General features: G+C 35.9%; 2 protein-coding genes across 10 annotated transcripts in view; one reads left to right on the forward strand and one right to left on the reverse strand.

The window, feature by feature from the left end:
* Nucleotides 1-19,218, forward strand: part of CAST (calpastatin) — an 84,545-nt gene extending 65,327 nt beyond the window's left edge. For 7 of the 9 annotated variants that reach the window (XM_087715742.1, XM_087715737.1, XM_087715743.1 and 4 more), the window contains 4 exons: nt 421-510; nt 3,346-3,417; nt 4,382-4,442; nt 5,485-6,794. In XM_087715742.1, the coding sequence (XP_087571868.1) occupies nt 421-510; nt 3,346-3,417; nt 4,382-4,432 (213 nt within the window). In that variant the 3' untranslated portion in view covers nt 4,433-4,442; nt 5,485-6,794. Of the gene's footprint in view, nt 1-420; nt 511-3,345; nt 3,418-4,381; nt 4,443-4,669; nt 6,795-18,859 lie in introns of those variants that run through there. The other 2 variants (XM_087715739.1, XM_087715738.1) reach the window with 2 other exon arrangements.
* ERAP1 (endoplasmic reticulum aminopeptidase 1) overlaps nt 4,320-22,128 on the reverse strand; it is a 32,046-nt gene continuing 14,237 nt past the window's right edge. Inside the window, exons 11-20 of the mRNA XM_014056278.2 lie at nt 21,008-21,165; nt 19,730-19,809; nt 19,083-19,266; nt 17,288-17,444; nt 14,607-14,791; nt 14,263-14,424; nt 11,771-11,911; nt 11,583-11,664; nt 9,505-9,691; nt 4,320-4,409 (exon numbers count right to left, since the gene is read on the reverse strand). Of these exons, the coding sequence (XP_013911753.2) occupies nt 9,542-9,691; nt 11,583-11,664; nt 11,771-11,911; nt 14,263-14,424; nt 14,607-14,791; nt 17,288-17,444; nt 19,083-19,266; nt 19,730-19,809; nt 21,008-21,165 (1,299 nt within the window). The 3' untranslated portion in view covers nt 4,320-4,409; nt 9,505-9,541. The remainder of the gene's footprint in view (nt 4,410-9,504; nt 9,692-11,582; nt 11,665-11,770; nt 11,912-14,262; nt 14,425-14,606; nt 14,792-17,287; nt 17,445-19,082; nt 19,267-19,729; nt 19,810-21,007; nt 21,166-22,128) is intronic.

Raw genomic sequence — 22,128 nt, forward strand, 5'->3', positions numbered from 1 at the left:
TTTAAAAAAATGCAGGATTCTTATGACACATAATGAATTAGAAACCAAATAGAGTTAGCTCTAGTAGTGATAACGGAATACTTTTATTACTTCTGCTGCTGCAGCTTGGTGGGCTTTTGTTCCCAGCTGTCTGTCTGCCATTTCATATCAATTAACCCCATGTACCAGTGAAGAACTTCAAGGGGTAGGACCCAGTGGTGACCATTAGAGGATGGTTTTAATTTTAATAACAAAGACCTGTTGAAAATATTTCTACATTTTGAAAGTCCTTGTTTCATTTGCTCTGCATGTTTTATACCAAATGTTTGAAACTCACAAATGGATGTTTGAAACTAAATTTCTGATTTTGGTTTAGAGCTTATCTCATATGATGATCTTGGAAAATGTTGCTGTTCTTTAAAATAATTATTCTTATTTCAGAAGCCAGACAGTGACTCAGCAGCCATTGATGCTCTTTCTGGGGATTTCGACCATTGTGTTAAACCTGTTTCCCAGCCACCTTCAACAAAGGTAGGCCTCTTTTTTGGCAAGATCAGGTGCTCTTTAACTCAGATTTAACGTCCTGCTACATTAAGGGAGCAAAAGTAACAAAAGGTAGTTTGCAAAATGGCCTAGTAAACAGCAAGTAAAATCTGCTGCTAAGCAAGATTTGATTTGTTATGTTATGTGGTTCTGAATTTATATATATGTATGTATGTATGTATGTATGCATGTATGCATGCATGCATGTCTGTCTTTGGTTATTCGGGTTTTCTCCTGCGTAAAATTGGAGGTGTCTTGGCGACGTTTCGACGAAGTCTCATTCGTCATCTTCATTCATTCATCTTCATTCGTCAGCCGAGATTTCACATTGCTCCTGGAAGCACGAAGCCTGAAGATGACGAATGAGACTTTGTCGAAACGTCACCAAGACACCTCCAATTTTACGCGGGAGAAAACCCGAATAACCAAAGACCTACATACTAACACCCACGAAAACATCAGAAAACAAATATATATATATATATATATATATATATATATATATATATATATATATATATGTATGTATGTATGTATGTATGTATGTATGTATGTATGTATGTAAGTATGTATGTTACATATGTTGTATATATGTATACATATACATATATGTAATGTATATGTATGTATATGTATATTATACAAAATTGGCATTCTACTTGTTGAATGTAAGTCGTATTTAAGAATCCCATTTGAAAAGTCCAAGATGGCCCAAATCAAAGTAGTACTACCTACTATTTTTACCTTGCCCTTAAGGTGGCAAGCAAACCTAGTACTTCTGCCTGTTTTCTTTCCAACACCACCTTGAGTTTGGTTGGGCTGAAAACAGGGACTGCCCCAAAATTATCCAACCAGCTTTCATCTCTAAGGAAGGCCTAGAACTCTTATCTCCTGATTTCTAGGCTTGCACCTTCACCACACCATATTGCGCAAATGTGGATTTTTTTCCTATTGTGCATGGAAATCCATATGTGTGAGAAGAAATTCAACATCTTCGGCTCAACAATCTTAATTATGCCCAAGTTTGTTGTGCAAGAATTCTTCAATAAGGAAATAGACCAGGAAAAAGGAGAAAAATACATTGAATTTTTTTTGAAAACTCTCTGTTTTTAATCATATAGCAAAACAACTGTAAGAGTTTTTGAAACTTGAAAACTTATTTTTTTCTGTGTCATTCGGTTGATTAAAAGGAATATGGTTAGCTCTGGCTTTTTATCATGGATACTGTGTGAAATGAATTAAAAAAAGCTTATTCATATTTTCTGTCTCTCTTGTGGTTATCCAGTGAACAATGTTTAATAGAAAGTTTATAAATAATGTTTTCTCAGTTTAATGCCACTCCTCTAAATAAGTAAAACATCCCCATTTATACTATGCTAGAGCGCCATCTGCCTGTTTTAGAATATGCATTTTTTAAATGTTTTTAATTTTACTTGCATAATGTTATTTCCTCTCCTATTTCTTTGAAAATTTGAGGACTGGATTCATTTAAATATTATTTAAAAAAACAGAATTCATGGTTTATATACTCACAATTATTTGCATATAGCTTTACCAAAACTCCTTCCTTTGGTAGATTTAGTTTAATTTTTAGGTAACCTGATTTTTAGGTAATTAAAAATTCTACCAATTATGAGAATATAGCTGAGGTTAATCCCACATTGGCTTCTAAAGCTAAGAATAGACCTATTAAACAAATGCTGTTTAAGGGTGACATTTTATTTCTAGTCTTTGCAGGAACATGCATAAATTAATTCAAATAATGGAGCAAAGAATTGGTTGTTTAAAATGCTAATTCAGGTTTCTTAAGAGTCAAATGGAATGAGGGAACAAGTATTAAATGCCTGTTCTTGCTTTTATTTCTTAGTTGTAAATCTGAGTTTTATTTGTTCTCATGTCTCTGGTGCAAATGCTGCCTAAATTATCCAAAGAAAGTCTTCACTCGTCAAAAATAAAAGTTGTTTTGAATGTCTCTAATAAATAAAAGCTAATAAAGCTTTTCTCACAATAAAATTGTGCTAAGTATAGACTTGTTTTTGTTCATTTGCCTCTCTAGGACAATTGAAATAGGGCACAGTTTTCTCACATGCATCTCTGTATGCCCTCAATAAAATGCAAGACTTTATTCTTACACCATAAATAAAAAATATGCATGAACCTGTATGTTTAAACATTAACCTTTAGAAAACCTACATCTTCCACAGGAGAGAGAAAGCAGAACCAGAAAAGGGGATGCATGACAGGAGATCTAGAAAAGGGGATGCGTGACACACAGTCAAGTGTTCCCTTAACTAAAGTCTCAGCAGCTGCATTATATAAAACCATAACACCTCTTAAACTTATATTATGGAACTATATGGTGTTCTATCTTTAACAACTAGTTTTAGCTTCTCCTTTCAGTTATTCTGAACCCTTGGGTTATATGTCCATCATATGAATTTCAATTTTTCTGTATAGGTAATGGTTGAATTAACGATCATCCATTTAATGATTGAAATAGGGAAAAGTGATAGTTGACCTGTCTTCAAAGTTAGGACCACTGTATTACTGTACCACCATAGTCATGTGATTAAAATTCAGGTACTTGCCAAACCAGATTACATTTACCACCAATAGCAGCATCCTGAGGTTACCTAATCATGATTAGTGATCTTCCCAACTGGCTTCTAACACGAAATGTTAATTGGGGGAGTTGGATTCACATAACAAATATGATTCCCTTCAGGACCATTTCTTGTCCCAATTGTGGTCTCATGCAACTACACTTTGAAAAGATGTTATTTCTTGGAAAAATGAACAAACAATTTTCTCTGTTGGGCATAGGAGGAGAAATCAAAAGGTGCTGCCCCATCTAAACCTAGGAAGGAGGAAAAGAAATCCAAAACACCCAAGAAGGTAAGATTGTTTAGCATAACAATTCTACCTAGTGTGATTTGTTCCACTTTTGCCTCTTGTATGAGCTGGAGAATTTCTGAAGCATCTTCTATGCAATTTTTAAGCTTATTCTGTTATCCTCTATTATTAGTCAGGAAGCCTGATTTTTTAAATCTCATTTCATTACTATCACCTATTACTAGAATAGAAATCATGAACCTGTTGTTGTATTCAGGTTGAGCAATGTGAAACTCTGGGGATACAAAGAAGAGTGACTATAATCAATTGAAACTATACCCTGGCCTGAAATGTACTTATGAGAACATTATTTATAAATTTCATGCAGAAGCTAATTATGGAGATTTTATGGAACCTGCGTACATTATTTGCCTAAATTCAGAGGCATATTTAATAGTAGCTTCTAAAGTTTCTTAAACATGTAAATGTTAACCTTTTGCTTTTTAGATGCTTGTATTGTGGCTGGGAGGGATCAAATCTGGAGTGGCTTAGATTGGAGTGTTGCCTTAGCTAACAATGGCTAATCGCTAAATAATGACTGTATCATTTAGCAATAGAAACTTCATTCCAATGGTGATTAAGTCAAGGATAACCTATGTGATAAAAAATACATTTACCATTGGGTGTCATTGCTCTGATCAAATGTTGAATTTTTAGATACATATGAAAGTACCAATTAACTTTAAGAGAGATGGTTTTAGGGTGTGAAAAGCTTTTTACCCCACTCTCTGGTTTTGGATCATTTTCTGTTATTTCAAACTCACCACCCTAAGTCTTATTTTTAAATGACCTGGCTAACACATCATACTTTACTATGACTTGATTAACCTTGTCCTATTAAAGAACTTCACTTCACAGAACACACTAAGCCAAAACCAGCCCCCAAGACATAATTCATAACAGACTATGTGAATTCAGTGTTTACTACAATAACTAATGTCATGATTCTTTTTTCTTCTCTTTTAAGGCAAAGGAGCAATCTTCCACTGCAAAATCTGAAAAACAAAAAAAAAGTTAAATGTCATCAGGTGAGTAGTCCTAAATCCTAAATTTTCTATCATGAATATATAATATGCATGTGACTCAGAATGAATTGGCATTTAGAAAATCTGTAGTAATAAACCCTGACATCAGGACAGATTTTTCACTAATTCAGAGATTAGTTAGACTCATAGTACACATTCTGATGTCCTAAAAAATCTTTCCCGACATGGAGCCTTCTTTGTAAGATGTCCTCTTACATCTTTCCCATTAGGGATCCATTGTTGTACACTTGAAGTAACAGATGGATAACCTACACGAAGCATCAGTCCCCTTTTGCAGTCCCTGGAGGCCTCTCCTGAAAATATCAGCACCAAAATACAGAGGCGCATTTTTGCCTTGTTTCTTACAAATAACAAGCAAAATCAGATCATTCACAAAAGAAATAAGTTTGCTCTCTCTGGTGAAAATAGATCATTGCCATAATCCTTGAAGTTGGAATAAATCATTAAAAAAAACATTTTCTCCCTGTGACTGTTGTTGGATGTCCCTGAGCTATTTTTTTCTACAGACCTCTGGTTAATTTTGAAGCATACTGCAAAAGATAAGTTCAGAACTACAGTAAGAACTCTTTCCCAGCCGCTTGGAAAGAATGAGAGAATGAGTGTGCCCACTGCCACCATCCAGCCTTTGTTTATGCCCCATCTGGCTGCCTGATAAAAAAACAACAACCCTTTGATATTTGTTTTTAAAAAGTCTGCTAGCCTTTTTAATGAAACACTAGTTTTAGGAACAAAGCAAATTTGATTAAACAAGGAAATTATGTTCAGTAAGAGGATTCTATTTATATGAAACATCTTAGGTGCAATGTTATGTTCTTATATCCTGGCTTTTGTTTTTGTATCGAGTCACAAAGTTGAGATGAACAGCTCTATAAATTCTATATTATTGGTTAGTTTAAGTTTAAATCAACCCTGTTTATCCTGCTAATCTAAATATTTTAGTTTTTTGTTTTAAAATTCCTGCCTCAGCTGTTGAACGTTATGACACACTTCCTTTTAAGAACAGAACATATTTTTATCTTTTCAGAATGTTTATCACCAGTGTGAAAATTCTTTATTTTGATGGATAGCTGTATTTGAACAAAAGCAGTTTTGCAAAAAGATAGCATCTTGGACATTTTATGATATTGGGCTACGTTGGCATGCAAAGCATTTATTTTGCTATTTTCAAGGATGAACTCACATTTTCTAGACACTTACTTTATTGTCTGTATTATTGTCATTTTCTTAAGTTTTGAGAAGAAAAGAATGCTTTATATTTGTAAGAAAGATATTTCTTATGGATTTAATAGGAGTGAAATATGCAAAATTTTGCACATAATCTACCCACAGTGCCTGTAAATCTCAGTGAATTTTGCTAGTTTGTTATAAAAGGAATGCTTTAAATATGACTTTGGTTGCCTTCTTAGGCCAATTGCCTATGAGTATTTTTGCTGGAGAATTGTTAGGGGGAAATGAGTAAATAGTTGCAAAGTTTTCAAAATTGGAGCAGAGTAGAAGCTTCTACGTTGCAGCCTTGGCTTCTTATCAAATAACGAACAGTGCCATTCTCTAAAACCTGCATCGTATACAAAGCATTTGTGCTACATCTGTCATTGGTTTCCTGGGAAAGATATAGAGAAAAGTAACTAGTACTTTTCCCACCAACCCTCTCCCCAAAACTGTTCTATACTATCTGCTTTACTCTGAGCAATATGTAACACAAGAGCCGAATACATAGGATGGCATAATAACCATCCATAGAACTGAGAACATGCAAAGAATCCTTATCTTACTTAGTGCAGTGTTTTTCAAACTAAGCAACTTTTGAGATGTGTGCTTTTCAATTCCTTTAATTTCCCAGCCAGGTATTCTGGGATTTAAAGTCCACACATCTTAAAAGTTGTCAAGTTCAAGAAACACTGTCCTAGAGTATAAATACACAGCACAGCTGATTTCATAATAATTCTTAATCAAATTTAAGTGCTTTCCTTTCTTAAGTATTCCATGCAGGGTATGTGAGAGATGGATATAGTTCCAGATTCAGATGTGCTTTGAAATCCATGTTAAAATTATCACACCTGTTCTTAGGCAGCTGACTCTATAAACTAAACCAACCTTAGTTGCTCCAGGAATCTTAACTGTGTGATTCCTTTTCACCTGCATGGGGATTAAAAGATGGGGTTTTCTATCACAATGTTTACTTTTTTCAAATGGATTCAATAAAAGATTTCCTTGTGGATTACATCTTTCATACTGAAGACAATGAGACTGTCCTTAATTACATGTAATGTCAATACTGAACTGTACTTGACATTTTAATGTGGCACACTAATAAACATTTTATGTATTACTTTATATTCGTTATTTTGTATTCTGTTGCAACCTGAATTCTATCGAAAATACTTTAAATATGCTTTGTTATATCTTTATCAATTCCTATTACCTAATCCTTTGGCATACACATTTCACAGACCAATCCAACCTTACTTTTATGTACTGCTGTGGATTGTGGAGTTTTCACACACTTTGCCACTGGAAATTATGTCTTAATTATTGAAATTCGATGCTACTCAACTATAAATGATCAAATTTAAAAGACCGGGTGGCTGTTGTGCTTCCCTCCCAATAATTTGGCTGACATTCCAACACTCAGGCTGGGGGGTCAAATTTTATACCCCTCAGATAGGGTCCGTAACTTAGGAGTCCTCCTGGATCCACAGCTGACTTTTGACCACCAGCTGTCGGCTGTGACCAGGGGGGCATTTGCCCAGGTTCGCCTGGTCCGCCAGTTACGGCCCTACCTGAACCGGGAGGCTCTCGCAACAGTCACTCGAGCCCTTGTGATCTCTAGGCTGGAATACTGCAATGGGCTCTACATGGGGTTGCCCTTGAAGAGCATCCGACGACTGCAGTTAGTCCAGAATGCAGCCGCGCGAGTGATAGTGGGCGCACCGCGGTTCGCCCACATTACACCTATCCTCCGCGGGCTGCACTGGCTACCTGTCAGTCTCCGGGTGCGCTTCAGGGTATTGATGACCACCTTTAAAGCACTCCATGGTAGTGGATCTGGATATTTGAGAGACCGCCTTCTGCCGATCACCTCCCTCCGACCGATTAGATCCCACAGGCTGGGCCTCCTCCGAATTCCATCCGCCAGTCAATGTCGACTGGCGACTACACGGAGGAGAGCCTTTTCTGTTGCAGCCCCGACCCTGTGGAACGAGCTCCCCGTTGAAATTCGTACCCTCACCACCATCCAGACCTTCCGCACAGCCCTCAAGACCTGGCTCTCCCAGCAGGCCTGGGGATAGGCTTCCAATTTACCCGCCCGAGTGTTGACTGTTGAATGCATGTTGTGGTTTAACCATTTTATTTTGTTCACTATTGTTTGTCTCCTAGTATTGCACCCCCTCCCCTTGTGGTTGTAAGCCGCCCTGAGTCCCCTCAGGGAGAAGGGCGGCCTATAAATCTCAATTAAAAAAAAAAAACAGCGCAACTTATTTTGAAGAATAATATTCTGCCATTTTGTTTCACCAAGAACACTAATATTTCAGCATATTTTAACAATGGAGAGGTCTTTGGAAATGATACGTTCCAAGCCAAAAATACCCTTCTCAACTTTACTCTCAGAAATCAGAAATACTGTAGTTTAATGCAACAGCGTTGTTGTGAAATCCATCAAAATGTTTAATAAAAGTCTTTCACCACAACATAAATGTATGACTTGTGGATAAGTAGACAAATTAATGAGGATGAAACAAGAACAGTAATGAAGGAATGACATTCTTGAGATATAGATGCCTCCTTCTATGTTACTTTTATACCTTTATATTAAAAATGAAGTGTAACAGCATGCACCAATACACCTAATTAAGTGGATAATTAAGCTTGTTGAAAGTGATCATTTTTTGCCAGTTGCCATCAAAGAAAAAATTACACAAGCATCTTCATCCAGATAATTCTCGCTTAACAATAATAATTGTGAGTAGAATTTCCATCACTATGCAATATGGTCGCAAAGGATGATGTCTCATGACCCCATTGCTTAGTGACGACAGTCCCATTGGTATCATTGAGGACTATCTCACAACTTTCTGCTGACTGCCAAGAAGCAAAGTCAATGGAGAAGCTGACAGAAAGCCAGCTGTGCCAGGCAGCCCTCAAGCAGGCTGGCAAGTGGGTAAGTGGCTAGCCTAGTGTGGTGTAAGCATGGTGGGGCCAGCTGTTGCTGGGTGATGGAAGAGGGCCTATAACAACTCAATCTCCTTTAAATTGTACTAGAACAGACAAGAGAAAAACAATTACCCTTCACTTATACAATTATACCTTATTTTTTATGGTTTATAGTTGCTCTGAGTAGCAAAATAATTCTAAGCTCATTTTAACATTCAGTTACTGATAAATATTATTTAATTCTAGCCTCTGGAGTCTGTACTATTATTTTAAAGTAATGGTTACTTTAAAGTAATGGCCATTACAGGTAGTCCTCAACTTACAACCATTCATTTAGTGATCGAAGTTACAATGCAACTGAAAAAGTGACTTAGGACTATTTTTCACACTTATGACCATTGTGGCATCCCCATGGTCACATGATTAAAATTTGGATGCTTGGCAACTGATTTAGATTTATGACAGTTGCAGTATCCCGGGGTTATGTAATCACCTTTTGTGACCTTCTGACAAGCAAAATCAATGGGAAAGCCAGATTAATTTAACAATCATGTCACTAAATTGCAATGATTCATTTAACAACTGTGGCAGGAACAGTCATAAAACAGGGCAATGTTCACTTAGCAATATAAATTTTGGGCTGAATTGTGGTTGTGAGTCGAGGACTACCACTACAAGCCTGTTTGAAGCTATTAAAGCGATTGTTATAAAAATTCTTATATAGGATATTGCAATTATAGTGGTAAAAACTGTACTGTTTTCTTGCCTTCAATTTGTTTTCCACAAACCCCAATTTATCCCAAGTGGAATGATTTTAAATATATTAAAGAACAATCCTGTTGCAGAGATTTCTATCAGTTTCTAGACAGTATGTATAGCTTTGAGAACTTACTTCTGGTCAATTCTGAATCAATATTTAACATACAATTTCACACTTTGCTATTAATCTGTAACCATGTCTTGATTTTTTCAAGGTTCTTATCCATCCACTGGATATTTTCTTCAATTGTTTCTATTGCTTGTTGAACAGCACGGAGCTCTGAAGTGCTTTTGTCCATTGAGCTGAAATAATTTTTTACCTATTGAGGAAATACAGAGAAACACAACTGATTCTTGCAGGATTCCTACCAAAGTAGCAGCAGAAAGCTAGTTTTCCAAAATAGACAATACTGAATACAGTATGCCATGGGATGGCATTCAAAACTATTTGTTCATGCTTATCTCTCCTTCCCCACTATGCCTTCAACCAGAAAGAAGTTACAAATAAAAAATATATTCCAGTTGACAAGAGGAGGAGAAGCCGGGTTAGTAATGAGACATTCTCTTAAGAGAGATGGATCATTGCCATATGCTTCCATTCTCTGGATGGACATGAATAGTTGCATATTTTCCCCTCCTTTCAGACAGAGGCTGCAGCTATCTCAGAAGTACTCATTCTCAAGCCCCATTCATTTCCAAATGAAAAATGTAAGAAGACATACAAACAAAATGTAATAAATTGGGTGTATTACCGTAGGTGTTGACAATATACCATTTCAAAACTAGACTTGCATACTTCTTGCTGTCAAACTATAAACTATTTCTGCAATAACTAAGCACAACACGGATTTAAAATGTCAATGAGGGGATGGAACACGTTGCTGAAAACAGGCCTTCTCCATCTACATTCATGCAATAACTCTCAAATTGCAAGGACCATGTTCACATTGAGAATGAGCTTGTGTGCTCATTTCAAGGATGCTTCTTTTCTTATTCAAATCAGCAGCCATTTGGAACACAATCCGGATATGTTTCATTGAGTTTTAAAAGTTTGTAGTGCCAGATGTCATGTTAGACAAATTTTGCAAGGCCTAGTGTCAGGCACAAAAACCAGGTCCACATGTGAAGGTTCAATTTAACTTATTGTTAAAAGCCTATGCACACTGTCAATACCTGCTTAGAGTTACATAAGGGTCAAGGTCAGCCGGGTTGGGAGGGGGGGTTGGACTGAAGAAAGACTGAGGGCAAAAGAAGGGGACGACAGAGAATAAGGTGGCTGGATGGAGTCACCGAAGCAGTAGGCGTGAGCTTAAATGGACTCCAAAGGGTGGTAGAGAACAGGAAGGCCTGGAGGAACTTTGTCCATGGGATTACGATGGGCTGGACATGACTTCACAACTAACAACAAAAAGGCTGATCCCTTTTTCATCCCTCCCCTAATTCTGCCATCCTCCTGGTTACTAATTTGTTTCTAGGTACAATTAAAGGTTCTAGTTTGACCTATAAAGCCCCACATGGCTTAGCAGCTGGTGAACTTTAAGGCTGCCTTTTCCACCCCGAGAAATTGGGGCTTTTGGTCCCAATTTTTATGATGGGAGGTGACTTGGGATACTAGAAAATGCTGTTTTTCCATTAATTCCCATATACTTAGTTAGGAACTCCTAGAAGGTAACGAAACTCTACTCTTCCAGAGGGCCTTTGGAAGTTTGAAACTGGATTTTGTTAATGAATTAATTAATTGAATAGCATTGTGCTTTATTTCTTGAAGTGATTTTGAACTGCTGATGTTATGATGATGATGTATTTTGTTGTAAGCTAGCATGAATCTCATGTGTGTGTGTGTGTGTGTGTGTGTGTGTGTGTGTTTATTAGAACCAGTTTAGTGTAGTGATTAAAAGCAGTGAAGCAGAAATTAAAGTTCTTAAACATGGCAGCCAGCTGGGTAACCTTGAGCCAGTTACTCTTTCAGCTCTAGGAGAAGACAATGGCAAATCCCTGTTGCAAAAGAATGCATGAACTTGTCTATACAATTGCTATAAGTCAAAACTAGTTTGAAAGCACAAACATATCTTAATACACCCAAACACAAAACTAAACATTATATATTCTTAACAATTTGATTCTCTCTATATAAAAAAGGTTTGCATCGATTTAAGATAAAAAATATATCGTGTCACAGTTACTTATATATACTGTCAAAGATATATTTACCTCAGCAAGCTGTTCCTTTGTGGAATACTGATTTGTTATGCCAGTAATCATGTGTGCAAGTGAGTGTGAGCCAAGGTCAAATCTACAAGAAAAACAAACAAAACCAAAACCAAACATCAACAGAGTAAACAGTTTTGTAGGCTTCCTCAAAACAAATTAAAGTGCAAGAACATGAAGGTCATACATACTTTTTTACAAGTTTCTGCCAGTTTTGTTTTAAAAACTTCCAAGCTAATTGGTATCCATAAGGATTCCTTCCAACACTCAAAACTATAGAAGGCAGTTCCTGAGTCTTTATTATGTCACCTTGCAATGCTTGATCCATTAGCCTAAAAAAACAACCCGATTAGTCAAGTTTTTCAATTAAGCATGGATACATGAAATATGTGCAGAAATTTGGTAAGAAAATTATATCCCTCATTGAAGCAAGTAAGGAATACAACAAATAATGCAGCTTTTTAATTTGTTCTCTCATTGATTCTCTCAATAACTAGTAACCCCCCCCCCAAGTAATGATGTTCTAATTCTCTTGTCTAGTCCTATCTTGGGAATATTGTTTCACAAAACAATATTTGATTTATCCTATGTTTCTAAGTGGCCTACGTGCAAATGTATCAGTTAAAAACAGTCATTTATTTGGAAGCTTAATATATGTAAAGTAGAATATATGCACATAACGGAAGTTGATGTTTTGAAAAAGCTGATTGTGAATGTGGATTAACATATAAAGACTTGCTAGTACAGAAACATAGGTAAAATAACTGACTGCAGAGGGATTTAGTTTTCAATAGTTTTAATATGTGCAACTAAAATATTTAGTATAGATTGTAAAAAGATGAGGAATAAAATGAGATAAAATATATAAATTTTGGTTGAGATTCAAAAAGGAGGAAAAGCAAGTTAAAAGGTCTGAAAGTCCCTGAAAGTTCAATGCAAACGTTTTAAAAATGATGTACCATTGTTGCAAGTCCCCAGAAAATTTGTCTTAAGATGTATAAAGATACTTCTAATCACTGTTGGAAATGTGAAAAACATGAAGAGACATTTTCTCATGCATGATGTCAAAGAGCAAAAACATACTGGATGCAAATGCATAAACAATACATGTGGTGATGCAGAGAATTTTAAAAATTAATACTCAGATAAAACTGGAACTTTCTTATTACATTTTATGAACATTTTATCAGTTAGAAAAGGCTTGTGGATGATTGGACTTATATAGAGTAACTTTGAGGCTATTATACATAAGGATGGAAGATTATAGGAATTTCTTGATTTACAACCATTTGAAGTTAAAACAACTTATGACCATTTTTCACACTTACAAGTGTTGCCACATCCCCATGTTTACATGATCAAAATTCAGATGCTTGGCAACTGGTTTGTATTTGTGATGGTTGTAGTGTCCTGGAGTCATGTGATCACCTTTTGTGACCTTCTGACAAGCAAAGCCAATGGGGAAGTCAGATTCACTTAACAACTGCAGTGATTAACTTAACAACTGTGACAAGAAAGGTTGTAAGATGGGGCGAAACTCAACAACTGGCTGACTTAGCAACAGAAATTTTGGGCTCAATTGTGGTCATAAGTCGAGGACTACCTGTTCAGAAACATTAGTAATGGATGGATGGATTGTAAAAATGGCTGAATTTACAGAAATGGCTAAATTGACTTGTTTGATTAGGAGAGAACAACAACTACTTTTTTAAAAGACTGGAAACCCTGTTTAGACTTTTTGCTGAAAATGAATAAGAATGAACGGTTGATATTTGTTTGTAGGAAGAAAGGAACTATGATATACAATGTGGGAGGGTAAAGATGGTAAATGCTATATTTATAACCTCTGCAAAGAAGATTTTAGTCATTTCAGACATCTTTTTCTTGCTTTTTATTCATTCATATTTTTTACCCTTTTATACTATTTTTCTGTTCTATGTTTCTGTAGTTTTTAAAATCTTTGTAAAACCTTTTAATAAACATTATTTATGAAAAAGCTAATTATAACTGTAGAATGGCTTTTTAATTAAATAAAATTCTACTGACAAAATATAAATAAATGTTAAATAGTGCAAAACACAAAGAAGAAGAAAATATAGACTGGAACAGAAGATTAAAAGCTCTTGTTCAGTTGTTTCTTACTTGTATTAAAAAATGTCTCAATTCTTCCTTGTTCCATCCAAGCTTGAGTTGCCTACTGGCCTCAAAAGTATAGTAATATAACACTGCATTTTTGTCTTGCAAATGTTAACAACATGTGCAATTAATGTATAATTCAACAATTATCATTTGATTATAATTGTTGTTCCCAGAAACAATTATTGCATAACTATTAAGTGATCATGAAAATGTAAGAAATGGGTATTGAGAGCTATAATGTGAACTAGTTCCTTTGAATTTAAAATCACCCATGTTATTAAACAGCTTCAACCCATGGGCTGACTCCTAAACACAATCCCTCCAAGTAAATATGGAAAGGTATGACCAGTCCCCCACCCACCCCAAAAAACTTGTATAAAGATTATTTTCTATACAATTCATGTTGTCTTGTATTTTTTTGTTATGAACTGCACCAGTAGAGGCTAAACCAATTTTGTTGTATACATAATGTACAATGACAATAAAGGCTATTATTGCTGCTGCTGCTGTTGTTGTTATGTTATGCTATTTGAAGAATGCTTACCACTGAAGCTTTTCTTTGTTTTGGCTCAGACACAATACAACTTCAATCTGATTCTTTTCAGTATCGAATTCAGGTAACTGATACTTGCTGAAAAGGAAATCCCAGTTTTCATCTGTTTGTATTCCAACAGCATATACTGCCATCTTAATGTTATTCGGCAATCTGTAATAAATTGTGCTCATATTATTCTCTGAGAAAAATATATATTAAATTACTGCTATTTATGTGATTCATTTTGCAAAGTAAATCTCCCACCAAGCAGGATTATAGACCCCTGAATAGATATCTTTTCCTGAAGACAGAAGGATATTGTTTAAGCAGTTCTTAAAAAGTGAAATACGTACTTCAGAGTTCCATCTGAATCCTTCCATTTCATGAAATACTCTTGTGCCTTGTCTACACATGGTTTGTATTTACGTACACATGCAAACATAAGTAAGGTGTTTCGAAGTATTTGCTCAGACACGGTACCTTCATCATCCCAAGATTGTTTGTCAATCATATTTTTAAATAGATTTACTATGTATGCCTAGAATGATTTGTGAAATAATAAAATAAGGTTGTAATAAATGTAAGTCAATTATTTAAAGCAGCAACTAACAATCTTGTTATTCAATTAAAAGTCATATTGCTTGTATCTTTCATAAATCACAAACAGAAAGCTGGATAGGATGTATACTCCCTATGGTTTAAGGAACAATTTCCTTTAATAATAAAAACTATAGAAGTTATTTCATATATGCGATCTTGTTTATAAAATTGTAATCATACAGTGCATATGCATGCCTATACATTCTTCTTAGAGTAGTCATAACATCACTGTAGTTAGTACAAAGAGAAGAGATCCCAACAAAAGAGAACATTTGTAGCTCAGTGTTGAACTGTAGTGTCTTTGGCGCTGGCTGACTTTGTTGTTTACTTGGAGACATTTCATTACCCAACTAGATAACTTCATCAATGCTTTGGGATTAAAAGACATTAAAAGGAAGGGAATAAGGGAAGGGATAGGTAATATCAGTGATTTAGGGATCAATAAAAACATGAAGGGATTTTTTTTTTTAAAAAAAAGAAATAATTGGAAACTTATGCTTTACAGCTTTGGCCTATATTTACTATTTTTATTTGCCAAACTATAAAGGAATGGAAGTCCTTTACACTGCCCTAGACAGAGTCCATTGACTCTGTCTCAGGCAGTGATGGCTAACCTTTTTGCCATCAAGTGCCGAAAGTGGGAGGAATGCGGGGGGGGGGAGGGTCATGCACATGTGCAGGATGGCCGCATGCGTTATGTGCAGGAGGAAAGCATGTACTTGTAACCTTCCCCTCCCCCTGTTTTGGTGTGTGATGGCATGATGGACCCATTTTTCGCCCTCCCCAGGCTGTAGAGGCTTTCTAGGAGCCTGGGCAGGGTGAAAATGGCCTCCCCCATCTCCTCCAAAGAGAAGCCTCCGAAAGGAGAAAAACAGCCCAACGTGCAAACCAGAAGTTTGGGAACAGACTTGCCCATAGGGCCATTTTTCTCCCTCCGGAGGCTTCAGGGAAGACTCCTGAAGCCTCCGGAGAGAGAAAAACAGTCCAAACAGTTGCCGAACTTACAGTTTGCGCATTGGGTGGTTTTTCACTCTAAAGCCTCCAGAGGGCAAAAAATGGCCAAAAATGAAGGCTGAAATCAGCTGGATAGAGTGTATATGCGCACTGAAGCTGATATGACAATGCCTCACGTGCCCTAAGAAATGGCTTAGGTTCACCATAACGGGTCTAGGGAATAGGAAACTGTTCAAGAATGGATACATAGGCATCTTTGTTTTTTTTTTTTAACTCACAAGTAATTTTATTTCTTGAAACTGAAGCAGACAAACCTTTAGAGCAGAGTTGGCCGGGAGGGGGGGGGTGAGGGAAAGAGAGGATGGCTAGTGCAAGGGCAGTTGCCTGCATCTGCAGCTTTATTTGTGTGACCTGCCACTCACGTGAGTGGGTTGTGAGCATTGATACCCACTGCTTGCACAAGTGGGGCTTGCACAAGTGGAACTCTCATGAGTTGATTGTGTTCATGTGGTCTGTGAATGAGCCAGAGCCATGCCCCACAGGTTGGGGACCCCTGATTTAGAAACACAGAATTACAGGATCGAAAAGACCATTCAGGTCTTCTACCCCAGCCATGTGCCAGGGTAGGAACATTGTTATGTCACACCAATGATTATCCAGGCTTTACTTGAAAACCTCGAGTGTTGGAGCGCTCATGACTTCAAGGAGCAGGCTGTTCCACTGCATAACAACTCACAATCCTTACCAAACTAAATATAGTATTCAGTAATATTTAATATTACATAACATGCAATTAATTTAGTGCCTTACAGATTAACTGACTGTAACTTTATTTTGAAGAGTATTCTTAACCAATTCATATTAATTTCCTATTTCATACTTCTTCTAAAGAGAAAAAATAGCTGGTGGTTTATCAGCTGATTTTATATCTAGGAGGAGCTCTAGTTAAAAAAAATTAACTGAGAACATATTCCAATAGAGAGCTTGTCTAGTAATACCGTTAGCTGGAATGGGTTTATGCTGCTGTTAACAGTGGTTAGTGTTGATGACAACTGGAAAGATCTAAATCCATCATCTGACTTGAAACCCCATTGGCTAGCATTAGCCAAGCTTTTGTCATATTGTTATTGTAGGGATAAAATGGATTTTCACAGGAAATCAGTTTTGAAATTTAGACATATGTCCAATCAATCAATTCTGATGAATTCTGATGATCAATCATGATCCTAGAATATTTTGCCAAATTATTAGTTTGTGTGTATATATTTATGACTTACTACCATGATGGGCAAGCACCATTACTGTGGTAGTAGAGAACTACCATCATTCTACAAAGAATACTCCATCTTGGAATTTTTAAGTTTAAAAAGAAACAAAATAAAATTCATTTCATTTAGCATAGAACAAACATATCCATTGATTATTTAAGAATCTATGTAAGTTTTCAATTTTATTCTGCCTTAACTTTTTCTTATTTTACCTTTAATTGTTGTTCTGTGTCCCTTATGTTTGTCTTCTCCAGCAGTTTATACAAAGGAATGAGCTCATTCAGTCCCTGATATACAGGAGTAATTTCAGATTCATGTTTTAAATATAATGTTAAATCAAGAGCTTTTTCAATTGACAGTTTTCCAGCACTGAGGAAATAGAAAATGTGTTTTAAAAAATAAATATTTTTAAAGGGTCTGAATCATCTTCCCTATAAATTTTCAAATTAACAATATATATTAACCAAATACATTTTAGTTTTTTCTTTTTACCATGCTTAAACATAAATTTATAATCAGGTTAAAAAAATTAGGTATCTTTTTGTAATGATGTATTTGTCTAAAAAAGCAAATTACCATATTTTTTGGAGTATGACGCATCGGAGTATAAGACAAACCAAGGATTTGAAGAGGCAATTTTTTTTAAAAAAAGGTTTTGCACTCTGCAAACCTCCCCACAAAAAGAGCATGAATAAAAAAAAGAGCATGAATAGCTGTTAGGAGGCTTGTAGAGTGCTCCTGGAGGGGGGGCAAAAACAAACAAAAAACAGCCAGTTTTTCATGAAAACGGACCTGTTTTTTGTCAACAAAAAAGGGGGGGCATAGATAGACTTTAGGAGGCTTATAGAGTGCTCCTGGGGGGGGGGCAAAATTGAGCAAAAAGTCCATTTTTTGCTCATTTCTGCCCTCCCTGGGCTCCAGGAGCTCTCTGAAAGCCTCCTAAAAGCTATGCCCGGCCATTTTGTTGAAGGGAGTGGGGTTTTGGGAAGGAAAAAAATGCTGTACTCAATGTATAAGACGCACCCAGATTTTCAGCCTCTTTTTTGACAGAAAAAGGTGTGTTTTATACTCCAAAAAATACGGTAATGTTGTGTTCTAGATAGTAAATGAACTGAAACATAACACAGCACTATGGTAGTGATGACAGCTGATACATTACAACTTCTCCCATGAAAGAACTCTAAATTCTTGAAAATAGCTTCACTGATACAGGTAGTCATTAATTTACAACAGTTCATTTAGTGACTGTTCAAAGCTACAATGGCAATGAAAAAAGTAATTGACTGTTTTTCCAATTACAACTGTTGTAGCATCCCCTTGGGCACATTATCAAAATTTCAATGATTGGCAACTGGTTCATATTTATGACAGTTGTAGTGTCTTGGGAATATGTGATCTGCTTTTACAACAAGCAAAGTCAATGAGGAAGCCAGATTCACTTAACAACCAGATTACTAACTCATCAACTACAGGGATTCACTTAACAACTGAGGCAAGAAAGATCATAAAAGGAGTTAAAACTCACAAATGTCTCACTTTACAACAGAAACTTTGGGCTCAATTTTGGCCGCAGGTAAAGAATTACCTATATAGCTCTGTGGCCTTCAATACACTTTCAGCTCAGTTTTCATCTATAGTTGCAGGCTTTTTATTCAATATTTTATATGGCCTTGGATTATCTTTAAATCCCTTGGCACAATTCTTAACTAGGGTACAAGGGCATATAACATGTCTGACATTCTAATTGTATTTCTCAATATAACAACAGTTATTTCCTTTCTTAGCTCAAGATGTGCCCTACCTTTGGATACATTCAGTTATTCTGTATTACTTCAACCAGTGCCTCCTGCACAAATGTGGAATATGCTTGTTTATCAGGGAAAGACCCATCTTTCTTTTAAAGAAGTTAAATGAGGGGCTTCTTACATCAGGCACGCATGCTTGCTTGTTTATTTAACTCCTTCCTTGCCCTCAAATATTAGGCATGTGAAAATCTTAAACTCTTACCTCACCAGCTGGAATGCATTGTTAATGAGGCTTGCTCGATCATTGCTGCTTATTGCTTTATGATTGTCTTTTAACAGGCGAATTAGAGAATCCCAGCCATGATCTCCATAATGCACAATATAATAACCATTCATTCCTACATTAAATTTTATCCACTCCACTTCTTCTGGGAGGACTATGTCATCTAAAATAAAAATACATCATAATTCACAGTGACCCCTGATTTATTTACATTCATCACATCATTAAAAATAAGGAATTTTGGCACATTCTTTTTCAAAAACATACCTTCAATATGTTTTGTGGATATGCACATGATTTTTAATGACTGAAAAGATATCATAATCCTAAAATTCAATATTCCCTAAGTTTTGAACTTTTCCAAAAATGTATTAATATATCAATAAATGATTGAAATATATATTTAAAAGAATTATGCAAAATGCTTTGTGAACAAAAAATAAATAAATAAAGCAACCTTACCATTTCATTTGCAATTCAGTCTCTGTTTCAAGTCAGAATGGTACATTTTAGGGTTGGCTCAACTTAAACATTTGTACTATGTTTGACAATAAAATATTTTGCACACCTTTGTTGATTAATGTTTGAAATCTTATGTAAGTCTCCACGACTTGGATTAAACTTACTTGTTTTGGTTGTCAGCAAGAACCTCTGAACATCATTACATTTATTGGTAAGATATGTCAATGGAATGTGCCACAGACTCCTAAAAACAAAATCAACACCATGATTTTTGAAATAGATTGAATGATTTCTAAACAGATAAATAGCAATAGCAATAGCAGTAGACTTATATACCGCTTCATAGGGCTTTCAGCCCTCTCTAAGCGGTTTACAGAGAGTCAGCATATTGCCCCCAACAATCTGGGTCCTCATTTTACCCACCTCGGAAGGATGGAAGGCTGAGTCAACCCTGAGCCGGTGAGATTTTGAACCGCTGAAGTGCTGATCTAGCAGTAGCCTGCAGTGCTGCATTTAACCACTGCGCCACCTTGGCTCTAAATGAGTTGCATCACTTTGACAGATAGATATTGTAAACATTAACCTGGGAAACAGTGTGTGGTAATAAGCACACACTTAGGAAGGTGAAAATAAGGTTATGTTCCTAAAAAGTATTTAAATGGTTGATTCAACCTTCCCCACATGTTAATGGCAATTATTACGGTTTTAACAGGTATCCAATGCTTACTCTGAACTAAATTGAATGAGTAATTTTCTGTAAGGATACATATGTATGAATTTGTCTACTTGGCTTCCTAAGAGCTAAAAACATCAAATGGATTCCTAGAGAGAAAGCAGATTCATCAAGTAGATTCCTTATTTGGTAGCAGGGAGAATTTGACACTTCACAGCAACAGCCAAACTTTTGCAAAAATGATCCCCTCTAACTTTTTTTTCTTTCTTTTTTGCTGAGAAATGAGGGTCTTTTGCAAAATTGTTTTATCAATTCCTGTCATTACTAAGCAATTGCAGGCTTGGATTGCTCAGCAGGGGGCAGAGCAGAGAGGCAGAATTAATGTAAGCAGAATGGGCTGCCTCTGGCAAGTGAGAAAGCCAAGTGTGGGGCCATGTATCTCTCCACACTGGGACTAAAATTCTACTTGCAGGGAGGATTTTCAGTGTCACAGCGACACTTTACAGGTCTTGCCTCAACTTGCTGAAGCACCCAATATGTCTTAGCCTCAATTCCGTTTACTTAACGACACGAGATCGCTTAACAACTGCAAGTGGGAGAGTCAGAATTGCAGTCATTGAGTGAAGCAGTCAAATGGTGTCTTGCTTAATGACTGCTTTGCTCAACAATCCAGATTCCAAGCCAACTGTGGCCCTAAGAAATATCCGTATCATGAAGTAGAATCGGTATAAAATATAATCAGAAACAAGTCTCATTCATTCATCATTACCCAGCTGATGAGGAAAAAGTAGGTTTTTTTGAATAATGTTCTTGTTGTAGATGGACATTTTTTCCTTTAATAGTAACTGTCACTAGAGGAAATCCTTTTTGGAGTGTCCAAGTATTCATCACTGCCTGTACATCATGGAGCACAACTTTGGTCCAGTGCTATATATAAGTTACAAAAATATGAACAAAAACATAGGTATATTACATTGATAAAAAGTAGTAATCACAGAAATTAAAAAATACAAATGTGCCATATTTTAATCATTTGTAAAGTCATCAGTTTAATGTCCTCAACTGTGATATTCTTTTCAGCCTAAGGAAGCAATGTTTTAATGATAATTTCTTATTCTTGTAACAATCAAGTAATATTCCTAATAAGTTCCAAACTATTCATTTTTATTTCCAATTATCTATGTACCAAAGGAACAAGACTCCTCTTTGAATTATTTTCTCTAGCTATAGAGTTCTAAACAATGTCCCAACCCAGTTAATATAAGAAATTATTTGCTACATGGAGAACAAGTTAAACTTGTATACTTCTACCTTTTCTTCCCCTTCCACATCAGCAAACTAATGAAGCTTAGTAATTTCTTATATTTTAATCAACTGTAATTTTCCAAATAAATTGATGAAATTCAACTTTAAAAAAAATAGATTATGCTTTGGGAAAGAAGCAGTACATTAAGGATAAGTTTATTTTTGCCCCTCCCGAATGCTGAGTGAATGTTGAGTTTTATTGCTTAATTTACTTTTGTGCACATTTCTTTTTGTATTGTCCTACACTCCCTTTCCTTTTTGATTGTAAGCCGCCCTGAGTCCCCTCAGGGAAAAGGGCGGCCTATAAATGTCTAATAAATACCAAAAAATACCAAAACATTTTAAAACAACAACAAATGTGGCCATGAAAGAAAACTCAAGTTTTACCATGTTTCTTCCATTGGAAATTTTTAATTTATATTAGAAGAGAATTAGAACAATATGTAACTGCAAAAAAATCATAACTATCAGGGGACCCATAGCATATGTTTTGCCTACGTGCTAAAAAGTATTTGTGAAAACAACCTGATATAACTACAAACTTTTTGAGAGAAAAGCTTGTTATGTATACAATCTAAAACAAAT

Source organism: Thamnophis sirtalis, unplaced genomic scaffold, assembly GCF_051295495.1.
Source record: "Thamnophis sirtalis isolate CommonGarterSnake01/CBP01778 unplaced genomic scaffold, rThaSir2_p1.2 scaffold_5, whole genome shotgun sequence".
NCBI classification, from domain to species: domain Eukaryota; kingdom Metazoa; phylum Chordata; class Lepidosauria; order Squamata; family Natricidae; genus Thamnophis; species Thamnophis sirtalis.